This window comes from Acartia tonsa, chromosome 1, assembly GCF_053477335.1.
Source record: "Acartia tonsa isolate MP-2025a chromosome 1, ASM5347733v1, whole genome shotgun sequence".
In the NCBI taxonomy this organism is placed as follows: domain Eukaryota; kingdom Metazoa; phylum Arthropoda; class Copepoda; order Calanoida; family Acartiidae; genus Acartia; species Acartia tonsa.
The window spans coordinates 58,808,442-58,827,096 of NC_137260.1; the positions used below are offsets into that span (position 1 = coordinate 58,808,442).

At 32.1% G+C, this 18,655-nt stretch overlaps 1 protein-coding gene across 2 annotated transcripts in view; it reads left to right on the top strand.

Annotated features, from left to right (window-relative positions):
• The first annotated feature begins 2,799 nt into the window (after nucleotides 1-2,799).
• Nucleotides 2,800-18,655, top strand: part of LOC145324838 (pituitary homeobox x-like) — a 40,644-nt gene continuing 24,788 nt past the window's right edge. The window contains exons 1-2 of one of the 2 annotated variants that reach the window (XM_080167528.1): nucleotides 2,800-3,282; nucleotides 4,624-4,848. In XM_080167528.1, coding sequence (XP_080023654.1) covers nucleotides 4,626-4,848 — 223 coding nt within the window. In that variant the 5' untranslated portion in view covers nucleotides 2,800-3,282; nucleotides 4,624-4,625. The remainder of the gene's footprint in view (nucleotides 3,283-4,623; nucleotides 4,849-18,655) is intronic. The other variant, XM_080167536.1, reaches the window with a different exon arrangement.

An 18,655-nucleotide genomic window follows, 5' to 3' on the forward strand; every position in this document is an offset into this window, starting at 1 on the left:
TATAGATAAACCTTACTTGTATGATATTCCATTACCCTGATTTCATATAAGAAGATGATTAAAGTCCCTCAACAGATTATGACGTCATACGATAGAATAGCCAATGAGAGGCCAGTATACGCTGTAATTGACCAGTTGTAAAATTAATGCTGGCCTCTCATTGGTTATTTTATCTTATGACGTCATAATCTGTTGAGGTACTTTAATCATCTTCTTTATATATTTAAGCCATAGGTGATTCTTATTAGATAATTTTAAAAATTTAGATAAACCAATGCCTTTCTTATTTGGTTTAAAAGGTAGATATCCTTATAATAAAATAACTGGTTGTTTGTAAGTTTGTACAGAAGGATCTCGCCAACCGCTGGACCAATACGGTTCTCCTTTACAATTTAGCTTCTCGTATCATATAAATAAACAAGAATAGCTAAGTATTTGTTTATTTTTCTATTATGCAACATTCTAAAAGATGAGCAAAGTTGTAGAAATCTACAAATTGTAAAACACACAAACATAATTGTATAAAGATAATAAAATGTAAAGAAAGTGAAAGTAATGCCCCTCAACTCTGTAGTAATACCTTCCTTCATTAACTTTTATTTTCAATGTCTATATTTTCTATGGATTAAGCAGGATTTTTAGGATTTAGCTCGATTTGTTCAACTTATACATATTTAGGTTCTCAATGCAGGTATAGTAGGTAACAAGGATGACAACATCCATTAAAGCGTAGCTCTGGAATGGAAGTACAAACGAATATTAACACTTGTAAATTGCCAGAACTGAATTAGCAGAATATTAATGCATAAGCCTAGCCTACACAATATTGTAAATAAATTTGTTGCAAAACTGCTTAAATGTATGCTACTGTTCAAGGACATACTTACATTATTAGGACTTGATAGAGATGCTTTGCTTATAACATTGTACCATGTTGAAAAAGGAATCAGTATACCAAAAATCAGATGAATTGGATAATTTTAACATACAAAAATTTGTTGTCAAAAAAGTAAAAAATCAGCATGTTTTAAATGGACGTACGGACTTTCTGGTAACAATTATAGAGCTGCTGCGCTTTCTGAGTCGTACCTAACTGTTATGGGAATCAGCATGCAAAGTTTGAAATCGATTGGACAATTCTAGCCTGTTTAAATTTAACAAGAGCTAACTGTAACGGACTGACAGACCCTAATTATAGAAAAGCTTCGCTTTTAATAGTATGCACAATAAGGCTTCCAGTATTTAGGAGGGGGGGGGGGAGTGTTATTTTTGTAAATATAAGGTTGAAGGGGGGCAATGTTTTGAGATGAGATATGGATTCTCTATTGGCTGAATCCAAGTGTGTAGAGCTCGGGGTATGCCCCAAGACATTTTTGCAACTTGCAGAGTCAGTAAATTTATTCATCTTGATTATAAAAATCTAAAATTATGAAATATAAATACAAACTAACTTAGCATATAATACTTTCAAATAAAAAACAAAAGCTGACTTTGGAATATGTGAAGAAAAAATAGTTTCGTATAAGCCTGGGATCCGGATGGCTTAGCTAAAATGCCTTTACATTTCCAGAGTCAACAACATGCATGGAGGGGTGTATATACACTCCCCGGGAGTGCCAGGAGTGAGAGGGGGGGTGCAATAAAGGAGAGAGATAAAAAGACGCATAATCTCCGAGAGACAGAGACACTGTGCGCCATTTCATCCGATTTTTTTAACAAAAATATCTGCAATCAAAAACGACTACTAGTAGCCTTTAAAAAAAGGTTTTTTAATGCATATATGATTGTTCAGCTATTTGCATTGCATTGGATAAAACACGTACAATGTCAAAATTTAAAGATATTAATGGGGAAAGGGAATGCTTGGTCCACTTTTTGGTCGAGGGGCTGTAATTAATATATTAATAATTTTAACAGGGAAGAATATACAAAATAGATTTTCCTAGAGTCGTGACTTTTTAAAAGGGTAATGGAAGGGAGGGTAGAGAAGAAAAACCTCTAGACTCTTATACAAAATTACAAAATAACACCTATATCCGAAACTAAATCTTATTCTGACCATTTGCAAGACCAAAAGTTTTATCCTAGAATTTAAGAAGCCATACCAAACAAGGGGGTTTCCCTCAAAGTGCTTAGTCGAGTACAGAAAGGGTCCCCTTATTTTAAAATAAATTGAAAATAAAGGGTGGTACTTTTTACTTTAGGTTAGGTTGGGATAGGTTATTTGTTACTGGGCAACCTCGCAGGGTTAGGTTCCTAGATTAGACATTAGGAAAAAACTCACCACGACCATTATTTTAATTTATTTCAAAAAATAAGAGAGGGGTCTGAGCTTGGCACCCCAAACCCTTATTTAGCTAGTGTGATAAAATCTTAAAAATATGATTTACAATCATATTTATGGTTTTTTAGATTGCTGATTTATTTTTATTGGGGAATAATTGTTTTCTTAAATTGGTGTAATCTTAGTTTTGAAGAAATTTGGGGTAAGACATAGCCGCGCAGTGCTAGAGTAAGGGAATAATGCTTTAGAGGAAGATGAATGGGGGGGGGGGTGTAAAAGGCGGAGCTTAAAGGATAAACAACTCTACTCAAGCGGGACGGGGGTTAAAAAGGGATGGGGAGTGCATCAAAGTATTAGGGGATGCTTAAGGGGTAAATATAAGGAAAGAGAAGGTTATTTAAGTGTGGTGGGGGGAAAAAGGGTTCTTAATGGCTGGTGGGCATAGAAGGGGAAGGTGCATGAATTGTGTATCGCTCTCCTTGACTGAACCCTGCAGGCTACACACAGCTAGCTACACAGTCATTTAGCCCCGACTGTTTGTGAGATTAGTGTTGATCCGAGCGAAAGCCCCAGGGCCGCCCTACCTCAACTACTAGGATAATACTTTTAAAACCGTATCTTAATATCTCTCGTGTCCGGATTCATAGACCAGGGATTAAGGTAGAACAATATACCTTGACATTATTAGAGGCGAATGCCTTGTTGTTATTATAATAGACACACACACAATTTTATACCTGGATTGTCTCCATAATCACTTTTGCTGCACCTGGAAATCAAAGATTGTGTGACAGTGCATACCAAATAAATTTGTGTCAATTTAAGAGGGAATAAATGACTTGAAAAAAAAGACTTAGCAGTATATTTGAAGTGATGATTTTTATATAATCAGTGAGGATTAGTGACATAGATTAGTTGCTGCAAGTAAAATAAAAATATAATTTTGTGTTAATCCTTCCTAAGTTTTACTGTTGGGATATCCCCCAAAATTTTTACAGGTATGAAATTATATTTAATACTTCAAATGCAATATACACTTCACTTTTATTTGGTATATTTCTTATTTATTTGTTGTCATTAATTCATTTTTTGTCATTGAAATAACATAGCATTAAGAAATTGCGAAATCATTAAGCATAAAACCAAAAGACCTTTATGATTTAAGAAATCAATATGACTTTATATTATTAATCCATAAAAGTGAATATTAATAAAAAAAACCTCGTGCTCGATAAATAAATCCCAATCAAATATATTTTTCAAAAATTATATAATTCAAAGAATATTAAAAATGATTTAAATTAGGTTTTGAAAACATTATCAAATTTGACTAAAACAAAGCAAAAACTTAGTATTTAGTAATTTTCAGTAAAATAAAGTAAGTTAAGACAAGAATTATTATGCCTAATTGTTTAAAGAATACTCTCTGTAGTTTTTAAAAGAGCCAAAATACTTGGGACAATGAAAAGCATATGAAACTTTAGAATTTTCAAGTTAAGATTAAAAGTTTTAGCCATTTTTTTTATAATGGATCCATATGCGAAAAAGAGAGATATTTATATTAAATTATAGACATTTAACTTTTAAAATTTAGATTGCATAATCCAAATTATAGTTTGATATTTCAGCCCCAAGGAACTTTTTTGTGTCTCGAACCAAAAGCCTATCTCAGCAACGGCAACGTTTTTTGACAGTATTAAAGGAATCATAAAATTGTAATTAATTATAAACCATAATAAAATAATTCTTCCACTTTGCAAATATCTTCTTCTAAAATAATGTCTGTCTGTCTGTTAAATCAGTTTAATTTTTTAACCAAACTATTTTAGGAATTTTACACTTAATTCAACCCTAAGATTCATAAACAATTTTCTCATATTCATTCGAATCCGGTGGATAGGAACCGGTTCTCATCCATACGAAAAAACTATGTCTAGCATCGTATTATATCCAGCTTTCTACGAATATAAAAATGTACCATCATAAGATTAAAACCTGTTTTTTAGCCGGTGCCTTCGGTACCTCGGGGCTAAAAAACTAGTTTTAATCTCATAATTGTACATTCTATATCCGCGGAAAGCCGTTTATAATACGATGCAAGAAATAACTATTATGACTTTTTTTATTCCATTGCAAAAAAAACGCGATATTTTGTTTGAGTAAATATCATTTAATACCTTGGGATGTAAATATTCATTAATTTTATTTTAGTAAATTGCATCGCTGATAGATTATATTTTCAGCCATTGATCTATCACTGTCTTGTTTTAGGGATGGATATGCTAGGAACAGGACTGGGTCACACCTCCCTGCATTGATCTATACCTGTCTTGTTTTAGGGATGGATATGCTAGGAACAGGACTGGGTCACACCTCCCTGCATGACCTCGGCCTAGATGTTCACAGTCATGGGGGTCACGAGCACCACCACCCCCACCAGCCTCTGCCACCACACAGACCCCTGTCACCCCCCATCCTGCACCCGCCACCACCCCACTCGGTGGAGTCATCATTCTCCCCATCCTCGTCACATTTGCCTTCCTCAACGGTCAAGATAAAACCAGGTAAGAATTTTTACGTTTGAAAAAAAATACATATTTTGCACTTTAGATTAGTTTGAATCATATGTTTCGTGTGCTTTTTATTAGTTTTGAACCTTTTCTGTTCTATTTTCCATATTCTTTGCTGAAACAAACAGTGAAATTTAATTAAAAAATATGGTTGCACAAAACTTACACGATTCTAATGGATTTATAGCGCAAAAAAACGTGAAACAAAAGTAAAATTACTTTTGAAATAAATTGGGGATTTTCTAAAAAGCTTACCACTTCATATGATAGTAAATCATATAGATTTGCTTGTTGTGGTTTAGCAATGATTGTTTCATTTATATGCCATTTCTCTTCTATTTTGACAAATATTAGTATATCATTAAAAAATAAATAAAATTCATATATTTTATTCATAATATGACCAAATCAAAACTGTTAAGTGATTTATCTTAAAGTTAATCCAATAAGCAATAATTATCTTAAAATATTGCTAATATTTTGTCGTTTCTCTTAAAATTTACCGTTATAATTTGCCAAGGCAGTTAAACAACTTGCGAGTTAATGCAAGGTACGATTTTGTACAATGAATATTTTGTACATTTTTTTTTTGCGAGTATTGCAAATATTTGTGAAAATATTGTTTTTATTTAAATGTCCAAATCTAAGATATTTTTGACCAATTGCATTAATTCAGCTTTAAGGAGCTGTATTTGTCTTTGTACGTTTTTATTTGCATACATTCTTGGTCTATAGGGTATAGGGCATTTTAAACATAACGTAGGGTATTTATTACTAATTTCTTAAAGTGCAGCTTTTCTCTAACTAGCGTCTGTCTGTCTTTACAGAAGAGTTGAGATAACAGATCTATAGAATAGATGTATATACACTGATACAGACAACTACCTCTCTTCCTTTTTCAAAGACCTCTTTCGTCTGCTTCTAAATTATTTTTTGCTAATTGGCTGTATTAATATAAGCGACACCATTGGTTGATTTTTAATGACCCAATAGAAAGGTTGCACAAGGCAGTTGCGATTGGGAGATACAGTTATTAACCATTTCTCCCTCTAGTGTTTTAATCTAATGTTGAGATGGATCAATAGCTTTTAAAACTATGTCTGTCTTGAAAACTTTAAAATATACAATAAGCAATTAAACAAAAAAGGTCTTTTAATTGTTCTTTTTTTGATGTTAGCTTACTATTGTTGCGCTACTTATGCACATTTATTAATATTTTTAGCGCATGTTTAGTCGTGGAAAGAATAGCAATAAATTAGTTTGTAAAGATTAGGATAGGACACAACTCAAGCAATATTTTACAAATACAATCATGACAACATCCATAAAAGCAAAGCTCTAAAACGGTTGGACAAACGAACATTAGCACTTGTAGAGTGTCAGAACTGAATAATCAGAATATAAATCTATAAAAGTCAAACAAAATTTTAAGTAAATTTGTTAAAAAAAAGCCTAAATATAGGATAATGTTTAAAGACATACTTACATTTTTAAGACTTAATTATAGAGATGCTTCGCTCAAACATTGTACTTTGTTGTCCTAGAAATCAGTATTCCAAAAATCAGATCAATCGAATATTTATATCACATCAAAAGTTGATGTTTAAAAAGTTAACATGTTTAAATGGACGTACGGACATTCTGGTAACGATTATAGAGTTGCAACACTTTCTAAATCGTACATAATAACCACAGGAATTACCATGAAAAGTTTTTAATCGTTAGGACAATTCTAACATGCCTAAATTAACTAAAAGAGCTAACCGTCACTGACTGGCGGATTTGATAAGAGGATGAAAACATCCATAATTTGCTGTTTTTGAGGCGAGTTTTATTTCTGTTATTAGAATAGGATACATTGCATTTTTTCAATGAATTTGTTATTTTGATTGGCGGAAAGGATAGAGGAAAGCTATTTTTCTATTTAGAAGCATTAAGTTGCATTTGAGCAAAGCGATTTTTCATGTAGATTAAGCAATATTTACACTTTAAAAAATACGGATAGAATTTTTATTATAGAGTTACTTCGCTATTTAAAAAAAAAACTTTGAAGTATGTGAAAGAGCGCAGCTGAGGGGGGAGGAGAATGAATGCTACTACTTCCCCCCCCCCCTTTTTTCGTTATCTATTTCCTTCCCTTTTTGTTAGTTTTTAGTGTATCTTCCCCATTTGCCGCCACTAGAGTAGTCTCCCCCCTACTTTGCCGCCAAATTTTACATCTTCCAGCGGCAACTTTTCTTCTTGTATTAAAAGATAATATCGGAGAATTCCTTACTTTCCGGATTTTTTGACAAAAAAAATTAAAAATATGATTAGGAAATTAAAGAAATAATTTACATTTTTTAAAGGGATTATATGTTCAAAGAAATTAATGTCTTTTTTATTCAAAAGTTACTGTAAAGATGAAGGGATCTAAAGGGATGTAAATCCTCAATGATGTTACACTAGATTACCCCTTCTGTAGATTAAAACTATTGATTGAACACTGAACTTAACCAACCAATCAAAATTCAATGAAAGTCCCCAAAGTTGTTAAGCCAGCGAATAAAAAAATGATATTATAAAACTTTGGGGACTAGTGTAATAAACAGCCAATGTCCCCTATCTCCATTACAACAATTTAAGAATATGGGTTTTAGGGTCTGTTCTAAAAAAAAACTTATTTTGCAGATTTCTTAAAGACCCGAAATTATTTGAACTCTGTAAACATAATATAAGCTGGTGGCTTTAGCCTCATGATGTAGGAATATAAATGTATATTTGCAACATTACTATGTGTAATGGGGGGGGGGGGGTGGGCATTATTAAACAAACATTTATTTCATATACTCCATATGTATATGAGCTATGTTTAGATACTTTTTCCCCATAGAGAATTTTCATCATTTACATATTCAGTTCTTTCACAAAGAAAAAATGCATATTGAGCAAAAAGTGATTTTTTCTTGAGATTTAATAAGTTTTATTAAATTGAATGCGTTATATAAACATATTACGACTTTTTTCCTTCAATTTAGAATAATTTTAATGTAAAGAGAGAAAAAAATTACTCCTTTTTAAAAAATACTACAAATTCATTACTTTATAAAAATGAAACAATAAATACTTTTGGTAATTTAAGTAACTTGTAGTTAAAATAGTTATTTATCGCATCATATTATAAACAGCTTTCCGCGGATATAAAAATGTACAATTATAAGATTTAAACCATTATTTTTTAGCCGCGAGATGCCGAAGGCACGGGCTAAAAAATGGGATTCAATATTATCATCATTTTTATATTCGTAGAAAACTGGATATAATACAATGTTATACATATTTCTTTAGTATCGATGAGAACCGGTTCTAATCAACCGGAAATTAATCGGTTTACGATAGTGGAAAGAGTTTTTCCTTGGGTGCTAAAACTTTGTCCATAATTTTTATGCTAAATGATTTCCTCTAATATTTAAATTGTTCCAAGATGTCAGTAAAGTGTGAGTATTTAAAATTTGAACAATTTTTCAAATAAATCCTTTTTTGACTAATTTGTTTGAAACTACCATTAGTGAAATTGCACGCCTGGGGAGGGGGGTGTGGGGGGTGTAAATATAGCAGCTAGGGGTGTTTACTAGAATGGGGGAGGTATTAGTTGTAATTGTTGTAACTAGGTTACAATTTATTGCTGTTTAATCCCACCTCACCCCTCCAATGTTTAGTCATCCCAATTTTGTTCACAATCTCCGCCCCTTCCTTATGGGGCGTCTTCCCCCCCCCCTTCTCTCCCTAGTTTCTTAATATTTAAATACTTTTCATTCTTTCCCCAAAAAAAATTCTCCGGGATCTGCTTTGCTTAAAAAGAAAAGGAAAAAAGATATGACAACTAAAAAAATTATCTTGCCTTCAATTTTTTCAGTAACTAAAATTAACAATTCAGAGTAATTTTTAATACTTTCGAATACTTAAAAGAAATATTCTTTTCCGGATGCCCTATCCTTAACAAAATTGCATTTCATTTGTTATCAAGGGACTACAATTAACTAATTATACAACAAATTAAAAGATTTTCTTGGCATTATTTCATTAAATTTATGAAAATTTTATTCAACGAAAGTTTTTATTTTAAAATCATTACGTAATACACAGACATTATAAAAAGACACATTTTATGCTAGGTTAAAAATATCGCATCCCAAGACTAATTGAAGCAATTTTTTAAATATTTCTCAAACCCTTGTTTCTGTGGTAACAATATCATTACACCTGGAATTCAAAATAAAAAATAATATTTTTACGACCCTTTCTCAAGGTCATAAAATGTTTGATTGTTTACGATATGGTATGATAATTTTCCAGTATAGGCGGCTAAATATTCTAAATATAGGTATTTATGGCTGGTGTATGTATGATTGTCCCACATAAGATAATATAATTTTATTGCTAGTGAATTATGGTTTCCCATATATCTGATCTATTTGTCATAAATTTATCAGATTTTTTATTGCTTGATATTTTAAAGTTTATTGTCTTTGAATTACCCCCCCCCCCCCTCTTTCTTCCCATTGTAATTTGTTGTCCTATAGAGTGCAGCAACAGCAAACTAGCAATATTTTAGATTAATTTTTATTATCAAAAATCTTTTGAATATTTTGAAATTGTAGAGAACCTATGCTGTAAGTAATCTGGCTAAAATTAAAAAAAAAAAAATTCTGAATATTTTTTTTTTAATTGATATTATGTAAAAATATAAGATCATTACTATAAATAGCCACATAATGGTTGGAAAGGGTGGTGAAGGGTGATGTAAGGACTGACCGGCCCTAGCAGTGATTAATTAACTACGGAAGCAGTTTATTGGCGTATTGTTGGTATTATTTATTGGACAGTGGTCGTTGTAGACCTGGGTGGCTTCTGGAGAGATATTACATGTTAAACTTTGGTTCTGTTATTATATCAACATAAGACTATCGGTATTATATCATTTTTCGAACGACGTTTCTTTGGTTGCGCTTAAATTGAGTCACATAATAAGAAGCTCTACAAAGTGTCCGAAAAAATTAGCCGTATGACGTCATAACAATCAGGGATGAGAGCAGAAGTGTGAAAGGAAACCCCTTAAAAAGAGATGGATCCATTGACGTCACACGGCTCATTTTTTCGGACACTTTGTAGAGCTTCACATAATAAGCAAGAAAATTAGGTTACATACAAAATAAGACAATTGTTAATAATAGATGCCACAAACTAAGTAAAACATATGTCAATACAAAGCTTATAGGTATAACAGGGAAGGTTGACCGGGCAGGCAGGCAGGCAGGGTGGTCCCTCCAGGTGATGACATCATACAAACATTAATAAGACCAACTTATTTATTCTTTATTTTTCAGTTGCTTGTTTTTTTTATAGCAAATATAATGTTAAGTGATTAAATATGAAAATATATTTTTGAAACATTTCTTTGCTAAATATTAAAAAAATAATAACAGTTGATAGTTATAAAATTATGAGTTTGGGTTGTAAAACTAACCCTGTGGGCCCCAGGCCCCAAACCTTTTCTAATGATGCATATCTGTAGGATTGTAAATCAACCATCTTTAAAGTTGTAAATCATATCATTATAAAACTTAAAATAATCTTACCAAACCAAAGGATAAATTAAATAAACCAAATAAAAGTTTTAGATTTTTTTAAATCCTTTTTTGTCGGGTTTATTGATTTTTTATCATTTTTTTGTGGAGACAGCTATATGAAAGATATTGAATTTTACAGAATATTTGGAAAGACAGCTAAGTTTCGGATTTCGTCGCATATTAACAGCAGCTTTTCTCCTTTTTCTAGCCTCTGCGCGGGGCTCTAACCCTGCGGTGCAATCATTAACACTTACCTAACCTAACCTAAAATAACCTTTCAAAACCTATTGTGAAAATGCGACGAATCCCGCAACTTCGTTTTCTTTCCATGACCCGAACATTTGATATCAATATTGAATTATTTTGACTGGAAAAATATAAATGTGTTAAAAACAAGGAAAAATTTGCTAATGAATGATGCGATCCATTAAAAAATGTAAGACATTAGGACACTGAGTTAGTTCATTAATAAGGAAACAGACAAATAAAGTAAATCTGACCTAATCCATAAGAACTATTAGCCAAGCATTACAACTGCTATTAGTGTCCATTCAAAGCTGTGTAATTACATTATTCAAAGATAGCCAATTGTAAAATTTTATCACTTGCTAAAATTTTTCATCCTATATTATAAAGCAAGTAAGGTTGTTTATGTCTGAAGCCTAAGTTTTCAATGACTACTGAGTCGATTAGGTTCACCAATTAAGGAAAGCTTCACAAAGGTCGCAGAATGGTTTTAGGCTATTTATATATAGATTGAGGCCTTGGGATTGTTTTAGGCTATTTTTTTGAGTTTTTATTTTAAAAAAGACTAATTAGTAAAAGAACAAGAACAAAACTGATTATGACTTCATGTTCAAAAGTCTAATAAACGTAATATAATATAATCTTTAAAATGATCTGTTTTTGTTTAAGGATATTTTTTCAGATTAATGTTTTACAACTTTTTCCATCCTGTCCTGACCTCTATCATTTACACTCCTTAAATAAACATCAAATATAAAACTATCCTCTTGTTTTTCCTCTAAAACTGCACTTTTGCCTAAGTAATAGCTTGGAGGAGCTTAATATTATTTTCTTTGCGCACATTTTTCTGCAGTTAGCTGACATTAGAAAGATTAATTGATTGAAGAATTTGAAGGGAGTGTGTTTATGGGACTTTTTAAAAGCGAAGCTTTTCTATAATTAGGGTAGTCCATTTTAAACATTTTTTACTTTTTTAACAACAAATTTCTATGTGATCTAATCATCCGATTGATCTGATGTTTGGTATATTGATTTCTGGGACAATAAAGTATAATGTTAGAAGCGAAGCAACTCTATAATCAAATCCTAAAAATGTAAGTATGTACATAATCATTATCCTGTATCAAACAGTTTTTCAACAAATTTACTTACAATTTTGCTTCGACTCTTATACATTTGTATTTTGATTATTCAGTTCTTACACTATATAAGTTGTTATTGTCCGTTTGTCCTACTGTTCAGAGCTTCGCTTTTATGGATGTTGTCTTCCTTGTTTTTTATTGAATTTTAGTCAAATTTATCATGTGATATTTGTCTAAATCTATCCTCATTGATTCACTTTCTAACTTTGACAGATAATGCTTCCAGAGATTATCCTATTATAAAAAGTACTAAGGTTTTTGGTACGAAGCTTAAGATCTCAATAATTACTGTACTGATTAAGTTCTCCTTTTTGGGTAAGCTTTACATAGCTTCTGTGATTGTTTTGGAGTTTTAAGTCTTGAGATAGTTTAAAGCTTTTTACTAGCCTTCCTGCCTCTTCGAATACAGAGCCTCTTGGGGCAAGGGGCGTAGCCGCTAAATTCTAATTTTATTATTATTATCTTTTCTTGTCCAATTTTTAGCTTTCTTGATAAATTGATTTGTACCGTAGGATCTCGCTAACTGCTAAAACGATGTAGTTCTCCTTTACAGGGTAGCTTCTCAAAGGTCCTTGGAAGGTTTATAAATATTTTTGAAGAGGGTTTCACCCCACCTACCCAACCCCCCACCCCCTTAAAAAAATTTTTTTTTCAATTCTTCATTTTGAATCTAGAATAAATATTGGGTTATCACATTCAAATCCCCCCCTTCAAGTGCCCCTAGAGGCCTCTAAGGGCATATCCTTTAGTATTACATGATTAAATAACTGAAACTCTACCCTTTCCCCCTGGTTATAAGTAAGTGTAATCTGGTTAAATATATTTAGCATTTGCAATAATCCATCCATCTTGCCACAGAAATACGTACACACACACACACACGCACACACACACACACACACACACGCACACACACACACACACGCACACACACACACACACACACACGTACACACACACACACACACACACACACACACACACACACACACACACAACACACACACACACACACACACACACGCACACACACACAACACGTGCCGTACAAATACAAAACCAGTTAGAATAAATATTGGATTATAGTGGCTCAATTTACCCCCACAATTTCTCTTTTTTTGTCTCATTTTTACTCTTTTCTCTCTTTCTCTCTGGATATATAAATGTATCTCTGTTCTTTTGATATTATTTTTACTATTTAGGGGAATTATTTTGGTCGGTCTCCCAGTAATGCAAGGATTACGTCCCATACGAATGCGGATAAGGGATATATTTGAACTAAAATTGTCTTTTAGTTTTTTCTCTTTTATTTTATGATTTAAACAATTTTGAATCAAATTTTAGATTGTTTTAAAACTTTACAATGTGATATGTTATATTTCTTCATGTATTTATACTGTATATTGAATGATTCAAATTGAAATTTCAATTGCAAGATATCTTTTCCTAGTTCATATTCTTATCCACCTATCCCCCATCCCTGATTGATTCTAAACGCCATTATTCCATTTACTCCCCCTACCTCTGACGCACCCCCTTCCCCACCCTCCTGGCAATCTTCCGATGTATCTAAAAATAGCTCAAACCATCACTCCCCCCCTCCCCGTCTCCCTTACCCGCTCATCCTATTGTTGTATTTACCTACCATATTGTTTGCTGTGTGTGTGTGTAACCACAACTATTATTTTTATATTTATTTAACACTTTTCAACCTTTTTATGGATGTTTATCTTCCTAATTTGCATAAAAATCCATTGTCATAATAACATATAATTTATCACACACGCTGTATGTAAACAATAGTATATAGAAAAAGTATCTCTATAACTTTCTAAAACTGTATTTGGCAATTATTTTTCATTTTGGAGAAATAAAAATTATTTTACATTTATTTCTCACCCTTTGCGTTTTTAGTTTGTCATTTAAAAATAGATTATTTAGATTGACAAAAAGATTGATTTTCAAGAAGCTTTTTATAGCGCCCATAAAAATGACGTCATATTGGCCTACCATTGGTCAATTATAATGTATACTGGCTTGCAATTGGGAATAGTCTGTGTATTGGCATCTCATTGGTCATTTGTATTGTATGGCGTTATTTTTTTTTATAGGCAATATAAAGAGCAAAAAAAAAAAGCAAGATGTTTTCAGGACATTATTATCCTGAGAAAAAATCTGAAAATAAGATAGGAGGAACCAAAAAAAATAGGGGTGGGTATATTGCAGAGGAAAATTTGGGGGGGGGGCGGAATGGGAAATATTACTGATGTCTTATCATGAGATGAGAGAGAGAGAGAGTGTCGGCTTCTTTAAGCAAACATAAACTTGTTATATTACACAAATATAAATAATTATAATTTTCTTTATCATCATGTTTTCCCATGTTGCTCCCAGAGGCCACCCTATCAGTAACTTTGTATCAGCGAAAAGACAATGGATGATAAATTAATGTACATCCCCAATGAATTATCCCTCCTGTAATTTACAATTAGTGGATGACACGTTGTTAAGCCAAACAGTAAGAAAACGTTATTTAAAACTTTGGGGACTAGTTTAATAAACAGCTCAATGTCCCCTCCCTCCCAGATTTTGTATACATGTTATAGTTAGGTCAGGCTAGGCGTATACAAAGATATCAAAGTTTTTACATTTAAGTAATTATTTTTAAATTAAAACTTATTGTTTCCAAATAAGAAAATGTATAAATTAGGTAAAAATAATTCAGAATGATAAAAAATGATTGCTTGGACAATAAGGCATCAGATTGTAAGATCTATAAAATTTAAATACATTACAAGTAGGAATCTTGCATAATACGCAATTTTAACAGCAAAACAACAGTTTCTAAAACTATTTTATTGTTCTACTATTGATATAGCAGCAAATATAATATTTTTTTATTCGTTGGTGAATTTTTTATTTGTCGCGCATTTCTTGATGGTGTCATACTTGTTTTAGTTACTTTGACCTGTAATATTTCACATGACATTGAACTTATTATGAGAAATTGGAAAACATTATTTGCTCAAACTCGTACATCTTCAATTCTGAGTTCTTCAAACTTACATTTTATCATATTCTTTATAAATATTGAATTTTAGTTAAAGGTTTTTTAATAATGGATATATTATTACTTGGATCTTGTACCAGATTTTCATGTTCTCTAATAAAGTGAAACTTGCAGCGGGCTAAAATAACGATTCCACCTTCCACCACCTTTACCCCATCCCCTCCCCTTGCTGCTATCCACATATATTCTACATCAATTTGTTTAATATACTTTGCGTTTTTCATTGTATTTTGTAAACAAAAATGAACTGTTTAATGAAGTAGATTAAAAAGCAAAAAAAAATCCACCATTTTTTTGGCTTGTCTTTATAAGCTCATAATCCTAGGTGTCATCCAAATATTGTTTTTTTACCCCCCCCCCCCCTCCCACTACTTTTTTCCTTCCATCTTTTTTTCTGTTTGCATCTGTCCATAACTCACACTTACAACAAAGCAGTATACAGGAATAGGATATTGGAGGACAAAAATTCTACCGGTCTTAGCTAACTAAAAAGTATGCGGGTTTAAGGGTTGTTGAATATTTCTTAACATAAAAATATTTTGGAACTTGGCTTTCTTTTAAATTTTTAATATATAAAAAAAGTATTGATGAACCGTTTTGCACTTTTTGAGCCAGTGTGAAAGGCTAAAAATGTGACACTAAATGCTAAAGAGTTGCGCTTTTTCATCCTAATTTGGCACATGTGAAAATTTCCCTAGGCTAAAAGAAGAATTAGATAGATGGGATGGTGGGTGGGTGTAGGGGGAGTTAGAGTATTGGTGATTAGAACTGACATTGAGGTCCAGTTTATCCTAATTTTATGCATTATATTCTATCTTCATTTCTTTCTTTTTTTTTGGGGGGGGGGGGGGAATGCAATTTACCAAAGCTACATTCTATAGTTTTATTTATTATTTTGTCAGTACACAAATAAGAAATTTGCAGATGGTGAACGTATAAACTTTACTTTTCTTGCAATTTTTTGCATTTTAGAATCAAAATGTACACTAATATTTAAAAATAACACAAAAATATTTTTCTCTAATATTAATTTAATAAGGGGATACGTTAAATTAAGTCACCCTAAAAATCCTAAGTTAAAAGTTTTTATAAAAGTAACATGATGTCTGTCTGTTTCTACCATAGGACCTCACTAACCGCTGAACCGACATAGTTCTCCTTTACAAAGTAGCTTCTCATTGGTCCTGGAAATAGAATATAACTATTTTTATATGAAAATAAAAAATGAGGGATATAGCCGTTTGTAGTTTGAAAAAAAAGCAATAATGTCCATTCTTTGCCTAAAGCATTCCCCCAGCGATGAGAAGATTGTGAAAAGAGTCTATAAATTAAAATTGATGCTTATGAGTTGGTTTGTCTATCCCTTTCAGTTTCCGCCCCCGCAAGTAATAATGTTCACCCCCCTGCAGAGCTTGTCATCACCACATTACTTGTTAACATGGGTAGGGTGTGTATTCACCTCCGCAAGTAATAATGTGCACCCCCCTGCAGAGCTTGTCATCACCACATTACTTGTTAACATGGGTAGGGTGTGTATTCAATTCCGCATAATTCAAAAGAGACACAATTGGAACCAAACTGATGTAAGGGATCTAAAGGGATAAGACAATGGCCTATAAGTTGATGTACATTTCCATTGATGGTGCAAAAAATTACCCCTTTTGTAGGTTAAAATTATTGGTTGGAACATTTGGACGCTAAATTTAATGAGCCAATCAATAAAATTTTATAAAAGTTGTTAGCAAACGAACAAGAAAACTTTATTATAAAACTTTGGAGACTAGTGTAATAAACAGCCCATTGCCCTCTCTCTCTCTCTGATATGATATTGTAAAACAAAAAATGCGGTTGGATGAATTGATAATGTGATAAATGTACAGAAATGATTTCACACCGTTAACAAGTCATTATTACCTTCTATTAAATATTAAAATTATCCAAAATCCTCATTACAACATTCTTTCTCTTATTTTTCTTAATAATTTATGGCTATAACTTATTTTAAATTGCTTGTACTAGAGACACAGCCCTGTTGTAACTGTGTGTCTCCTGGGAACTATGCCCCCCGCTGGCCCTACCTAGTTTTGTGCAGGTCTTAAATCTTGGATGCTGTCACCTAAGGTGGATTCTTAAAAAAAGAAAGACTCGCTACTCGATGGTGAGGAAAAATTATTTTTGTGAAAAATCATCCAAAAGCACATTAAAAATCTACAAAAATTAAGCAAAATCATATGTTAATAACCCTTTTTATGATTTTATTTCATTTTTGTAGATTTTTTATGCGATTTTGGAGGATTTAATTTTGCCTCGCCAGCGAGTAGCGAGCCTAACTTTTTTTTTAAGAATCCACCTCTAGAGAACACTTTATTACTTGTAATGAGAACTTCTTACAAAATATAAACTCTTTCTAAATAAAGGATTTAGCATTTTTCTCATTTTCAAAGAACTTTCTTTTCTGTTTAATTCTTATATAGATCATAAGAAATTTCTTTATAGTTGTAGCATAAAATCTAAAAAAATCTACAAATACAATCAAATTTTAGGTAGTTAAAAAATTTCAAAAACAGTACAGAAAACTTTAGATCAAAAATTTAAAACTTTTTTACATCTAGAAAACTAACTTTTTGCCAAGCAATTTTCACTAAAATTAAGTATCTGAAAAACGTGATAAGATAAAAACATTTTTTCAACCCCAACTTCCAATACTTTGTTAAAAGTCACAGAGTATCTTCAACCCACAGAAATTCTCACGACCAGCTAAATTGTTTTTAACTTGATTGAGTTGTAGAATATAAGAATAATAGGAGTAATGTATTTATATTGGTAACAACCGAGAAATGAGGGTAATATGGGTAATGTGTGTCCCAGTTGGGAGGTGCAAACATTTACTTTTCCTTAAAAACTAAGGAGCTAGTCATTTTCAAATCGTGCATGGAAATATCTAATCCCTTTATAGGCATTTAAACACTTTTTACAAGTTAAAAAAACATGAAGTAATAAGCAATCATTATTCATTATCCAGTTATATAAAGAAGTAATTTTTTTGTTTGTAGCTTAAGCATTAACTATTGTAATGATTGAGTTCTCCTTTTTATGAGCTTCCCATAGGTCCCAGGCTGGATTTAGGCTCTTTTACTTTTAGATTTAATCCTTTGGATTGTTTTATGCTATTTTTTATACTCCTCATAATGGGGGCGGAGTAAGACAAAAGAACTGTTACATTAATTAGGGTGGCTTAATATGGAACACCTGCCAAAACTCTAGGCCAGGGTGATGTAATAATTGAGTAGCTTCCACGAGAATTGCGGGTCAGCTTGTAATGTAAGTTACATTATGTAACATGGAATACAATCAGCTGTGCGCGAAGCTTTCCAATCTAAGATTGGCCGAAGGATTCTCACTTCCAGTCTCCGTGTGCATCTGAGTCCTAACTTCAGAGAATCATGGCTACAACAACAACAACAAGAGAACTGTTTTCAACCTCCCAACTATAGAGTGAACCTAATATAGTTTATCCGTGTAATTTGAGTTAGTTCTGCTAGATAACTTTATTATTTGCCGGGTTATATTTAGGCACGTGTCTACTACAGTCATACAGTTATTTATTTACCAATTTTAATTATGCATTATTTGTGTGAATTTCGTGATATTTTCATAGTTGTTAACATTCCTTCTGAGTCCTTTTTGTGAAATTTACTATTCTATTCCATGTACACGAAAAAATAAAAAAATTG